We start from the raw sequence: 14,230 nt of genomic DNA on the forward strand, positions 1-14,230 counted from the left end.
AGATATCAAAACACCATGTTATGCACCTTAAATATATGCCATTTTTATTTAAAACAGTAAAACAACCCAATTGTGTGTACCTGTGTGTTATTCTCTTGACAAATGGGTGAAAATATGATAAAAGCCCAACTCACATCTGAGGATACAACTTAAAGGGATCAGATTTCAAATGCCTACACCTTCCAGTGGACACTGCAGATGAATTTGGAGTCTCCATTCTGCTCCTTGATCAACTGTCCTGTAAAACTGAGAGTGCCAAAGGCAACTACTGTCTACTATCTTGCTGGTGCCCTGAGGAATTTTTCCAGCAATAATAATTTAGACAAGGCCAGGTGCAGTGGCTCATGCCTGTAATCCCAGCACTTTGGAAGGCTGATGCGGGCAGATCACTTGACCCCAGGAGTTCAACACCAGCCTGATCAACATGGAAAGGCCTCATCTCTAAAGAAAAATACAAAAATGAGCTGGGTGTGGTGGCACATGCCTGTAGTCTCAGCTCCTTGGGAGGCTGAGGCAGGAGTGTCACTTGAGCCCAGGAGGTCAAGGCTGCAGTGAGCCATGTTCATGTCACTGTACTCCAGCCTGGGTGACAGAGAGAGACCCTGCCTCAAAATAATAATTATTATTATTATATAATTACTAGAAATAATTATAATTAATTATTATTTTGAATCTCATGGCTAATTAAAAAATAACTTAAACAGATTATTTTACTTGTCTTTAGTTTACTTAGGAGTGTATTTTAAGTGATAAGTGCTAAAAAGAAAAATAATTTAGGGGATGGGGGCAAGGGAGTGTCAGAATGGTGAGATTTTGTTGACATTTTAGATATGGTGACTAGGACAAATCTCAAATACCGGAGAGTATTTGAATAAGGACATAAAATATATGATGGTGTAAGCCACCACACACAAAAAATAACATTTCAGCAGAGGGACCTCAAGGGCAGAGGAAAGTGTGTGCGCTCTTTGCGTGAGCAAGGGAGAGAGTGGAGGGAGATGCAGCCAGAGGGGTGAAGCACAGCAGATGGTAGCGGGGCTTGTGGGCCATCTCAGGCTGCTGGCCTATACTGAGAGAATGGGAAGCCATGGAGGGTTATGACAGGGGAGTGACATGACCTTAAATGTTCCAGAATGAATACTCTAGTTGCTATGTGGAGAACAGACTGTAATCGAAGAAGGGGGAGGCAGGAAGGCCAGTTGGGAAGCAAAATGCAATAATCCAGGTTGCTTGGACCTGGAGGTAGTGAGAAGTTGTCAGTTGTGGATATATTCTGGAAGCAGAGATAACAGGATTTGCTAATGGAGTGTGCATGGAATTTAAAAGAAAGAGAGGAGCTGAGAGACACTCTGCCCAGGTTTTGCCAAGCAATTGGAAGAATACTGCTGTATTCTTGAGATGGGAAAGATGGCAAGAACAGCTGGTAAGGCAGAGAACAGGGGTTCTGTTTTAGACAGGCTGGAGGTGCTCAGACATCCAAATGGAGGTTCTGAGAGGGAAGTTGGACACACTTGTCTTGAATTTAAGGAAGCGGTCTGATAGATTTCGCTGTGTCCCCACCCAAATCTCATCTTGAATTGTAGTTCCCACAATTCCCACATGTCTTGGGAGGGACCCAGTGGGAGGTAGTTGAACCATGGGGCTGGGTCTTTCCCATGCTGTTCTCATGATAGTAAGTCTCACAAGAGCTGATGGTTTTATAAAGGGATTTCCCCTGCATGAGCTCTCTCTTGCCTGCCACCATGTAAGATGCCCCTTGCTCTTCTGCCATGATTGTGAGGCCTCCCCAGCCATGTGGAACTGTGAGTGAATTAAACCTCTTTCCTTTATGAATTACCCAGTCTCAGGCATGTCTTTATTAGCAGTATGAGAACAGACGAATACATGGTCCAAGCTAGGGCTATTGATTTGAAAATCATCAAGGTATAGATGGTATCAGAGCCTTGAGGCAGGAAGAGAGCAGAGACCCTAGCTGCATTACTTACCATTGCATCTCTAGCACTTGGCATAGTTTCCATTAACAGTAGGCATTAAGTATCTACTCAGTGAATAAATAGAATGCATATGGGCTACAGTAGGAGAGAGAAATACAACCTTAATAGACCAAGTTCTATGAGAGTACAAAATTAAAGTCTTTTATTTGAAGATCTTAGCCTGTTTTCCAAATTCTATGCAGCCAATTAGACACTGATGTCTGGTGAAATAAGCATTTTTGTATTTTGGGGGACTGCTGCTGCTTCTGACTCCAAATTAAGGATTTTTTTTTTTTTTTTAAAAAAGATGGCTCATGCAAAAATCACTCTTTGGTGTAAATATCTAGTCTTCAAGCAATTCTTGTAATGCAATCAGAAAGAAAAAAATCCATGGTTTAGGAGGGAAAATTTTTGTGTTCTAAATTCTGTATAACTGAGTTCATTTGCTTAACTGCAAAGCAGGAGCTGTTAGTGCCTGTCTGTACTGAGGTTCACAGATACTGTGGGAATATGGGGGAATTAGAGGCTTTCTAAGTGCTCTTTAACACAGTAACACAAGAAGCTATTTAAATGCTCTTTAAGGTATTTACATAAATATTACTATTATCATTGTGCTTTTATTTTGTGTTATCATGATCATAATTTAAGTGTCTACTGTTACTGCCTCCTGATCTTTGCTAGCTATGGAGCATGGACTGGACTTTTAGAGCAGCAGCCCTAAAGGAACCTAAACATTAAGCAGAGCTGCCCTCAATCGTTTAACCTGTGTGACGCTGCCTATGACAGCCCCACCCACCCATCTTCACTGGATCCAAATCAGGAGCAAGGCCGTTGGGGTACCTGGTGGGGGTGATGCTGTCAGGGGAGGAGGAGCCCAGAAGGGCAAGCTCAAATTTGAATGTGAAGGGCCAATGCACTGTCAGACTGAGACAGAGAATCATCATTAATTGAAGCAAGATTTTTCTGGCCTGAGACTTGCAGGGAGCCAAGAAGACACTCTGGACACCACTATGGACAGGTAAAGAGGCAGTCTCCTCGTGGGTGATTGCACTGGCCTTCCTCTCAGAGCAAATCTGAGTAATGAGACTGGTAGCTATCCCTTTCTCTCATATAACTGTCTGACTGATAAGATCAGCTTGATCAATATGCATATATATTTTTTTGATCTGTCTCCTTTTCTTCTATTCATATCTTATATGCTGTCAGCCCAATTCTTTCTGTTTCAGTCTTCTCTCGATTTCTCTCTTTTTCATGTGGCAAAAGAAGTAGTCTGTACAATGTACTGATTCGTCCTGAGATTTGTACCATGGTTGAAACTAATTTACGGGAATAATATTAACATAGCAAATCTTTAGAGACTCAAATCATGAAAAGGTAATAGCAGTACTGTACTAAAAACGGTAGTGTTAATTTTCGTAATAATGTCGTAAATATTCAACAATAAAACAACTTGAAGACACACTTTCCTAGGGAGATGTTACTGAAATAATTTAGCTATAGTAAGAAAATTTGTAATTTTAGAAATGCCAAGCATTCTAAATTAATTGCTTGAAAGTCACTATGATTGTGTCCATTACAAGGAGGAAAAATTCATTCAAGCAAGTTATTTAATGTTAAAGGCCCAATTGTTAGGCAGTTAATGGCACTTTTACTATTGACTAATCTTTCCATTTGTTCAGACACAGCTTAACTTACCTCTTAGGTGAGTTAAGAGGTAACTTAGGTGTGAATTTGGTTAAGGTCCTCATAATGTCTTTATGTGCAGTTTTTGATAAGTTATTATTACAGAACTTATTCTATTCCTACATTTATGATTACTATGAATGTATGAGAATAATACCTAATCCTTATACTTTACATCAATTTAATTCCTTTATAAAGAACTTACATTACAGAATAAAGATTTTTTAAAAATATATTTTTTTGCAGAGACAGGGTCTTAGAGCAGCCCAGGCTGGTCTCTAAGTCCTGGCCTCAAGCAATCCTCCTGCCTGGGCCTCCTAAAGTGCTGGAATTACAGACATGAGCCACCACATCCAATATACAGAATAAAGATTTTTAATGGAGGATTTAATGTTCTTCAGAAAATTTTCTTGAGGGCAAACAATGTCAAATGTCTCCTCAGTTTACACTGAGATTTTGAAAACAAGTCTGAGGTACAGGTCCTTGTGACGGGTCCATTGGAAATACTTGTTCAAAGCAAAATGCAAAGCAAAGGTAAAATCAGCAGTTGAAATTCAGAGAAAGAAAAGGAGAAAAGATGAAATTCAACAGGACAAAAGGGAAATCTATCATCATGAAGGAGGAGAGTATCTGTAGAGCTCATTAGTGATGGCAAAATGACTTGGTCAGGATTATTTTTAACTCGCTTGTTTCTGGTTTGCACGGGCAGCTAGGGTTCTGCCTCAGGGAGCACAGCTGTCCAGAGCAGCTGTCAGCCTGCAGGCTTGAAACACTCCCTCGGCAAAGTCCTTCCAACCCGGGACAGAAATGACGAGAACAAGGAGCTAGAAACAGGCCCCTAACCAGAGAAGGGAAGTAATGGATCAACAAAGTTAACTAGCAATCATTTCACGCAATTCATTTCACTCTGACTGGTAACATGTGACAGAAACAGTGCAGGCCTATTGTATTTTCATGTAGAGTAGGACCCAAAAATCCACCCGAAGCCCTTTATCTGTGCCACATCCTTCTTATCTATACTTCCAGGACACTTTTTCTTCCTTATGATAAGGCTCTCTCTCTCTCTCTCTACACACACACACACACACACACACACACACACACACACACTCTCACACACTCTCCACCAACAAAGATGTATGTAAAAGGATGTAGATTCCTCTGCCTTTCTCATCTACACAGCCCAGGAGGGTAAGTTAAATATAAAAGGGATTTATTGGTAAGAGATGATGCTTAATCTGTTTAACACTGGGTCTCAAAGAGAGAATTTCTTTTCTTTTTCTTCTGTACTTATTAAGCACCTATTATGTGTTGAGCTTATATATGCAAAGGGTTATTATATGCCAATATAGTAATATTAATGGTGGTTGGTACTATGGTAATTACCATAAAAATTATTATCCTTTTAAAATAAAGCTAATTATTATTGGATCTTTTTTAGTATTCATTTTATGTTTTTTATGTTTTTTATTTTTTAAAAGACAATCTCACCCTGTTACCCAGGCTGGAGTGCAGTGGTGCAATCATAGCTTATCTGCAGTCTTGAGCTCCTGGGCTCAAGCAATCCTCCTGCCTTGGCTTCCCAAAGTGTTGGGATACAGTCATGAGCCACTGCATCTGGCCTAGTATCCATTTAGATTAAAATATGCATTTTTAATTTTAAAATAATATGGCTAATTTGTACCATATATATAAATTTAAAATATATTTTAAGTTTAAAATAATATGGCTAATTTTACCTTATATATAATATATATACATATTTTTACCTTATATGTGTATACTGGTAATAAATCTAGTTTGCAGCCTAAGGTTTAAAGTGCTTTCCAATAAGCTTCATGTATGTGAGGGGAGACATTTAAACTGAAACAGACAGCTGGGGGTGGCGGCTCACACCTGTAATCCCAGCACTTTGGGAGGCTGAGGTGGGTGGATCGCTTGAGCCCTGGAGTTCAAGACCAGCCTGAGCAACATGGCAAAACCCTGTTTCTATAAAAAAAATACAAACATTAGCTGGGCATGGTGGCGTGTGCCTGTGGTCCCAGCTACTGGGGGCTGAGGCAGGAGAATCGTTGGAGCCCCAGAGGCCAAGGCTGCACTGGGCAGTGCTTGCGCCACTGCACTCCAGCCTGGGTGACAGGACCAGACCTTGCCTCAAAAAAATAGCAAGCAAAATTAAAAATAAATGGAAACAACTACAAAAAGCTGTTGTCCTAGATGGTCTGCTTAGTTAGGCTGGGATTTTGGTATTTAACTTTTAAAGTCAGGGTCTATCACCTGCACTACATTATTAAAATATCAGTTCTCAATGTATATCCACACAAAGACTGGTACATGAATGTTCATAGTACCTTTATTCACAAAACCCCAAAGTAGAGACTATCCAAATATCCATCAACAAGTGAACAAATAAACAAAATGTGCTATATCCATGCAATGGAATATCACTCTGCAGTACAAAGGAAGAAGCTACTTTGGGATGAATCCCAAAGTCATGACGCTAAATGAGAGTCAGACATGAAGGAGGAAATAATGTATGCCATACGAAATTCTAGAAAATGAAAGTAACTTATAAATACAGAAAGCAAATCAGGGCAGGCATAGTGGCTCACGCCTGTAATCCCAGCACTTTGAGAGGCCACGTGGGAGGATTGCTAGAACTCAGGAGTTCAAGACCAGCCTGGGCAACACAGTGAGACTCCATTCTCCACAAAAAGGGGGAAAAAAGAAAGCAAATCAGTGGTCGTCCCGTGGAGAGGGGAAGGACTGCAAAGGGGGAGGAAGAAGCTCTAGTGGGGTGAGGGTGGTGATTCAGGTTCTGTATCCTGACCGTGGTAGCAGTTTGGGGTGTTTACACCCAAAAATATTCGTAGAATTATGCATCTTAAACGGGTGAAGTTTACTGTATGTAAATTATACCTCAATGTAAGAAAAAATAATGAGTAAGAAAAGTTTCAATTCTCTTGCCAGCAAACGTTATTCAAATTCCTGAGCCCTTTACTTCGCAAATTCTCTGCACTTCTGCCCCATACCATTAGGGGACAGCACCAGCTCCACAAATTGGATAAATGCATTTCTGGAAAAGACTAGGGACAAAATCGAGGCATGGCTTGTGCTTTCATATCAACCACGCTGTACGGCTTGTGTTGCTGCTTGCAGTTGCAATGGGGACTCTCGATTTCTTTAAGGAAACTTGGGTTACCAGAGTATTTCCACAAATGCTATTCCAATTAGTGCTTATGATATGCAAGACACTGTGCCAGGAGCCAGAAAACAAAGAGGAGGAGAAATCAGTCATTATGTGGGAACAACATAGCAAGATATTTAGATCATTTTGCCTAGTTAAAAAAGCAGCAGAGTATAAAATCACACATGCAATCAGTATAATCCAAATCATGTAAATATGTGCCTGTAGAAAGACTAGAGGAATAAAACACAAGAATCTTAAGTCATTGTCATTAGACACTAAGTCTAATTATTATTATTAGACACTATGATACTTGAGATTTGAAAAATCTTTAATATTTTAAAATTTAGAGCTCTTCTATTTTTCCATAGTATTCAAGTTTGACAATGATCAAGTATTACTCTTTTTTTTTTTTTTTTGAGATGGAATTTCGGTCTTGTTGCCCATGCTGGAGTGGAATGGCGTGGCCATAGCTCACTGCAACCTCCACCTCCTGGGTTCAAGCAATTCTGTCACCTCAGCCTCCCGGGTAGCTGGGATTACAGGCCCCCACCACCACACTCGGCTAATGATTGTATTTTTAGTAGAGATGGGGTTTCACCATGTTGGCCAGGCTGGTCTCGAACTCCTGACCTGAGAGGATCCACCTGCCTCGGCCTCCCAAAGTGCTGGGATTACAGGTGTGGGCCACTGCACCCAGCCAGGTATTGCTCTTATACATTAAAAAATAGGCTGGTACAGTGGCTCACGCCTGTAATCCCAGCACTTTGGGAAGCCGAGGCGGGCAGAACACCGGAGGTTAGGAGTTCAAGGCCAGCCTGGCCAAGATGGTGAAACCCCATCTCTATTAAAAATACAAACATTACCTGGGCATGATGGTGGGCACCTGTAATCCCAGCTACTCAGGAGGCTAAGGCAGGAGGATCCGCTGAGCCTGGGAGATTTGCCTGAGCCTGAGAGGTTGAGGCTACAGTAAGCCAAGATCATGCCAGTGTACTTCAGCATGGGCGACAAAGTGAGACTGTATCTCAAAAAAATAAAATAAATAAAAATAAAAAAAGAAATTTAGATCAAGGTCCAACTGTAAAAAGTGGCCTACATACCACATTAAAGAGTTTGGAGTTTATTCTGCAGGCAGAAGAGAACCATCAGGGGGTCTTCAGCATGGGAATGGCATGGTGCACCTGGGTTTTTGTGAGATCATGGTGGTGACAGTGTGGGGAATGTTATTTTGGAGACTCTGGAGGCAGAGAGACCAGTTAAAAGGCCAGTACAACAGCTAAGGAGGAAGAAGATGAGGGCTTGGACCGAAGCAGAGAACAGCAAGCAGGGAAGGTACAAATTCAAGAAATATTTGGGGTTTGAATCAACACATTTAGATGATTAATTAAATATGAGGACTGAGGAAGAAGGAATGAGTCAAGGATGGTTCCAGGCTGCTAGCCTGCTTACCTGAGGTGGCAAAGTCAGGAGGAGAGGCAGTTTAGGACAGGGGGCAGTTGAGGAATATCGTTTTGATCATTTTGAGTTTGAGGTACAAGTTAGACACTTAGGTAAAGGCTGGAGGGGAAATCTGAAAATATTATTATGGGACTGAGGAACAAGTTTATTTTTTGTTTTGTTTTCTTGTTGAAGAACAAATTTAATTGTAATTCCAAGTCGTCAGCATCTAGAAGACAGTGGCAGGAGGTGACTGTCTTGTGGGTAAGGGTTTGGGGTCCTTGATGAGTATCTCTCAATTGGCCTTAAATATGAACAGGAAAATGAGTTTATGATGGATCCAGGCTCAGCGGGGCTCAGTAGGGCTCAGGCAGCCAGCAGAGGAAGCCAGAGCATCTTCTTTGGTTTAGCCCAAGTAATGACTTCTTTAAAAAGCTGAAGGAAAATCCAGAGTGACCAGATAATAAACCGTACTTTTGCATTTTCTCTCCCTCCTCTCACCCACAGCCTCTTGATGAAACGGAGGAAGTTTCTTTACCACTTCAAAAATGTCCGCTGGGCTAAGGGTCGGCATGAGACCTACCTGTGCTACGTAGTGAAGAGGCGGGACAGTGCTACTTCCTTTTCACTGGACTTTGGTCATCTTCGCAATAAGGTATCAATTAAAGTCAGCTTTGCAAGCAGTTTAATGGTCAACTGTGAGTGCTTTTAGGGCCACCTGCTGATGGTATTACTTCCATCCTTTTTTGGTGTTCGTGTCTCTATTACATTCCTCAAATCCTTTTTTTCTTTCTTTTTCCATGTCCATGCACCTATATTAGACACGGCCCAAAATATGTGATTTAGTTCCTCCCCAGTAATGCTGGGCACCCTAATGCCACTCCTTCCTTCAGTGCCAAGAACAACTGCTCCCAAACTGTTTACCAGCTTTCCTCAGCATCTGAATTGCCTTTGAGATTAATTAAGCTAAAAGCATTTTTATTTGGGAGAATATTATCAGCTTGTTCAAGCAAAACTTTTAAATGTGAAAAACAAATTGTGTCTTAAGCATTTTTGAAAATTAAGGAAGAGGAATTTGGGAAAAAATTACCAGTGGCTCAATTCTGTTTTCCAAATGATTTCTTTTCCCTCCTACTCACATGGGTCGTAGGCCAGTGAATACATTCAACATGGTGATCCCCAGAAAACTCAGAGAAGCCTTGGCTGATTGATTAATTAAAATGATCTTTCGGCTACCCGAGAGAATTACATTTCCAAGAGACTTCTTCACCAAAATCCAGATGGGTTTACATAAACTTCTGCCCACGAGTATCTCCTCTCTCCTAACATGCTGTGACATCTGGGCTTGGTGGAATCTCAGGGAAGCATCCATGGGGTGGAAGGTCATCGTCTGGGCCATTGTTTGATGGTTATATTACCATGCAATTTTCTTTGCCTACATTTGTATTGAGTACATCCCAATCCCCTTCCTATCTGGTGACATGACACATTGTATTTCAGAAGGCTTTGATTTCACCAAGCACTTTCATTTACTTCTCATGGCAGTGCCTATTACTTCCCTTACAACACCCATCTGTCTGCTTTACCAAAATCGATTTCCCCTTTTCAGATCTTCCCAAATGGTCCTCATAAACTGTCCTGCCTCCACCTAGTGGTCCAGGTATATTTCCACAATGTTACATCAACAGGCACTTCTAGCCATTTTCCTTCTCAAAAGGTGCAAAAAGCAACTTCATAAACACAAATTAAATCTTCGGTGAGGTAGTGTGATGCTGCTTCCTCCCAACTCAGCGCACTTCATCTTCCTCATTCCACAAAAACCCATAGCCTCCCTTCCCTCTGCAGGACTAGTGCTGCCAGGGTTCAGCTCTACCTACTGGTGTGCTCTTTTGAGCAAGTTGCTTAGCCTCTCTGTAACACAAGGACAATAGCTGCGAGCATCCCCAAAGATCACTGTAGGAGACAATGACTAAGGCTACCAAAGCCGCAGTAAAAGTCGGTGAATTCTAGCGTGGTCCTCTCGGTCTCCCCAGAACGGCTGCCACGTGGAATTGCTCTTCCTCCGCTACATCTCGGACTGGGATCTAGACCCCGGCCGCTGCTACCGCGTCACCTGGTTCACCTCCTGGAGCCCCTGCTACGACTGTGCCCGACATGTGGTCGACTTTCTGCGAGGGAACCCCAACCTCAGTCTGAGGATCTTCACCGCGCGCCTCTACTTCTGCGAGGACCGCAAGTCTGAGCCCGAGGGGCTGCGGCGGCTGCACCGCGCCGGGGTGCAAATAGCCATCATGACCTTCAAAGGTGCGAAACGGCCTTCCGCGCAGGCGCAGTGCAGCAGCCCGCATTCGGGATTGCGATGCAGAATGAATGAGTTAGTGGGGAAGCTCCAGGGGAAGAAGTGGGCGGGGATTCTGGTTCACCTTTGAAGCCGAAATTAAAGATTAGAAGCAGAGAAAAGAGTGAATGGCTCAGAGACAAGGCCCCGAGGAAGTGAGAAAATGGGGCCAGGGTTGCTTTCTTTCCCCTCGATTTGGAACCTGAACTGTCTTCTACCCCCATATCCCCGCCTTTTTTTCTTTCCTGTTTTTTTTTTTTTTTTTTAAAGATTATTTTTACTGCTGGAATACTTTTGTAGAAAACCATGAAAGAACTTTCCAAGCCTGGGAAGGGCTGCATGAAAATTCAGTTCGTCTCTCCAGACAGCTTCGGCGCATCCTTTTGGTAAGGGGCTTCCTTGCTTTTTAAATTTTCTTTCTCTATAGTCTTTTTTGGAGTTTCGTATATTTCTTATATTTTCTTATTGTTTAATCACTCTCAGTTTTCATCTGATGAAAACTTTATTTCTCCTCCACATCAGCTTTTTCTTCTGCTGTTTCACCATTCAGAGCCCTCTGCTAAGGTTCCTTTTCCCTCTCTTTTCTTTCTTTTGTTGTTTCACATCTTTAAATTTCTGTCTCTCCCCAGGGTTGCGTTTCCTTCCTGGTCAGAATTCTTTTCTCCTTTTTTTTTTTTTTAAACAAACAAACAAAAAACCCAAAAAAACTCTTTCCCAATTTACTTTCTTCCAAAATGTTACAAAGCCATCCACTCAGGTTAGAAGCCTCTCCGGCCCCACCGACCGCCAACCCAGTTTTGAAGCCATTCACTCAATTTGCTTCTCTCTTTCTCTACAGCCGCTCTATGAGGTTGATGACTTACGAGACGCGTTTCGTACTTTGGGACTTTGATAGCAACTTCCAGGAATGTCACACACGATGAAATATCTCTGCTGAAGACAGTGGATACAAAACAGTCCTTCAAGTCTTCTCTGTTTTTCTTCTTCAACTCTCACTTTCTTAGACTTTAGAGAAAAAATATTTATATACGACTCTTTAAAAAGATCTATGTCTTGAAAATAGAGAAGGAACACAGGCCTGGCCAGGGACATGCTGCAATTGGTGCAGTTTTGAATGCAACATTGTCCCCTACTGGGAATAACAGAACTGCAGGACCTGGGAGCATCCTAAAGTGTCAACGTTTTTCTATGACTTTTAGGAAGGATGAGAGCAAAAGGTATATCCTAAAAAGCATGGTGACAGGATCAAACGTTTTTATGTCAACATCCTTTATTATTTGATTCATTTGAGTTAACAATGGTGTTAGTGATAGATTTTTCTATTCTTTTCCCTTGACGTTTACTTTCAAGTAACACAAACTCTTCCATCAGGCCATGATCTATAGGACCTCCTAATGAGAGTATCTGGGTGATTGTGACCCCAAACCATCTCTCCAAAGCATTAATATCCAATCATGTGCTGTACGTTTTAATCAGCAGAAGCATGTTTTTATGTTTGTACAAAAGAAGATTGTTATGGGTGGGGATGGAGGTATAGACCATGCATGGTCACCTTCAAGCTATTTTAATAAAGGATCTTAAAATGGGCAGGAGGACTGTGAACAAGACACCCTAATAATGGGTTGATGTCTGAAGTAGCAAATCTTCTGGAAACACAAACTCTTTTAAGGAAGTCCCTAATTTAGAAACATCCACAAACTTCACATATCATAATTAGCAAACAATTGGAAGGAAGTTGCTTGAATGTTGGGAAGAGGAAAATCTATTGGCTCTCATGGGTCTCTTCATCTCAGAAATGCCAATCAGGTCAAGGTTTGCTACTTTTTGTATGTGTGTGATGCTTCTCCCAAAGGTATATTAACTATATAAGAGAGTTGTGACAAAACAGAATGATAAAGCTGTGAACCGTGGCACACGCTTGTAGTTCCAGCTGCTTGGGAGGTTGAGGAGGGAGGATAGCTTGAACACAGGTGTTCAAGGCCAGCCTGGGCAACATAGCAAGACCCTGTCTCTCAAAAAAAAAAAAAAAAAAAGAGAGAGAGAGGGCCAGACATGGTGGCTCATGCCTGTAATCCCATCACTTTGGGAGGCCGAGCCAGGCAGATCACCTGTGGTCAGGAGTTTGAGACCAGCCTGGCCAACATGGCAAAACCCCATCTGTACTAAAAATACAAAAATTATCCAGGCGTGGTAGCAGGTACCTGTAATCCCAGCTACTTGGGAGGCTGAGGCAGGAGAATTGCTTGAACCCAGGAGATGGAGGTTGCAGTGAGCCGAGATCGTGCTGTTGCACTCCAGCCTGGGCGACAAGAGCAAGATTCTGTCTCAGAAAAAAAAAAAAAAAAAGAGAGAGAGAGAGAGAAAGAGAACAATATTTGGGAGAGAAGGATGGGAAAGCATTGCAAGGAAAGTGTGCTTTATCCAACAAAATGTAAGGAGCCAATAAGGGATCCCTATTTGTCTCTATTGGTGTCTATTTGTCCCTAACAACTGTCTTTGATAGTGAGAAAAATATTCAGAATAACCATATCCCCGTGCAGTTATTACCTAGCAACCGTTGCAATGAAGATGAACAGCTCCACAGGAAAACTTGTATGCACAACTGTCTTATTTTAATCTTATTGTATATAAGTTTGTGAAATAGTTAAAAATTGTTACTTCATGTATTCATTTATATTTTATATTATTTTGTGTCTAAAGATATTTTTATTAACATGATTTCCTTTTCTGATATATTGAAGTGGATTCTCAAAGCTTCATAAATTTATAACTTTAGAAATGATTCTAATAACAATGTATGTAATTGTAACATTTTAGTAATGGTGCTATGAAGCCATTTCTCTTGATTTTTAGTAAACCTTTATGACAGCAAATTTGCTTCTGGCTCACTTTCAATCAATTAAATAAATGACAAATAATTTTGGACATTTTGAAGATAAAATACCAAATGAAATAATACAAAAGTGATTTATATGAAGTTAAAATAAAAAATCAGTATGATGGAATAAACTTGAGAGTCCAGAAGTTACCCCATACATCTGTAGTCAACTAATTTCTCACAAGGGTGTAAGGACCATTCAATGGAGAAAAAATGATCTTCTCAACAAATGGTGCTGAGCTAATTGGATATTACGTGCAAAGGAATGAATTTGAGTCTCTACTACACACCATACACAAACATTAACTAAAAATCATCAAGTACCTAAATATTAGAGCCTAAATTATAAACCTTAGAGAGAAACATAGGTAAAAATTTTTATGACTTTAGATTAGGCAACAGCTTCTTAATTATGACACCAAAAGCACAAGCAACCAAAGACAAAAATAAAAAGTTGGACTTCATCAAAATTAAAAATCTTTGTGCATCAAAGGACACTTAGTAAGAAAATGAAAAGACAACCCACAGAAGTGAGAGAAAACACTTGCAAATCATATATCTGATAAGGGTTGTGATATTATGATATATATATTGGTTTTTGTCCATAGTTCCTGGCTTATAACCCCCCTCACCCTTGTTACAGTCATTTGTTATAAGGTTGGATGGTTTAGGCCTCAGAAGCAAAACTCTCTCTCTGACCTTCTCCGGCCCTCCTGTCTCTGGCCCCTCAT

At 41.1% G+C, this 14,230-nt stretch overlaps 1 protein-coding gene across 2 annotated transcripts; it reads left to right on the top strand.

Annotated features, from left to right (window-relative positions):
• The first annotated feature begins 2,891 nt into the window (after positions 1-2,891).
• Positions 2,892-13,630, top strand: AICDA (activation induced cytidine deaminase). Of its 2 annotated transcripts, none has more exons than XM_012502331.2 (5): positions 2,892-2,991; positions 8,791-8,938; positions 10,317-10,587; positions 10,922-11,007; positions 11,460-13,630. In XM_012502331.2, exons 1-5 carry the CDS (start codon positions 2,984-2,986, stop codon positions 11,511-11,513), a joined length of 567 nt encoding a protein of 188 aa, XP_012357785.1. In that variant the 5' UTR covers positions 2,892-2,983; the 3' UTR covers positions 11,514-13,630. The 2 variants fall into 2 exon arrangements, with proteins under 2 accessions (XP_012357785.1, XP_003265494.1); XM_003265446.4 differs by having other exon boundaries at positions 10,892-11,007; positions 11,460-12,654.
• Positions 13,631-14,230: the final 600 nt, after the last annotated feature.

This window comes from Nomascus leucogenys, chromosome 23, assembly GCF_006542625.1.
Source record: "Nomascus leucogenys isolate Asia chromosome 23, Asia_NLE_v1, whole genome shotgun sequence".
Lineage (NCBI taxonomy): Eukaryota > Metazoa > Chordata > Mammalia > Primates > Hylobatidae > Nomascus > Nomascus leucogenys.

Coding starts and splice junctions, on each gene's coding strand:
- AICDA (XM_003265446.4), top strand. Junction 10,588..10,891: donor AGCCATCATGACCTTCAAAG/GTGCGAAACGGC, acceptor TTTTTTTTAAAG/ATTATTTTTACTGCTGGAAT. Junction 11,008..11,459: donor AGCTTCGGCGCATCCTTTTG/GTAAGGGGCTTC, acceptor CTTTCTCTACAG/CCGCTCTATGAGGTTGATGA.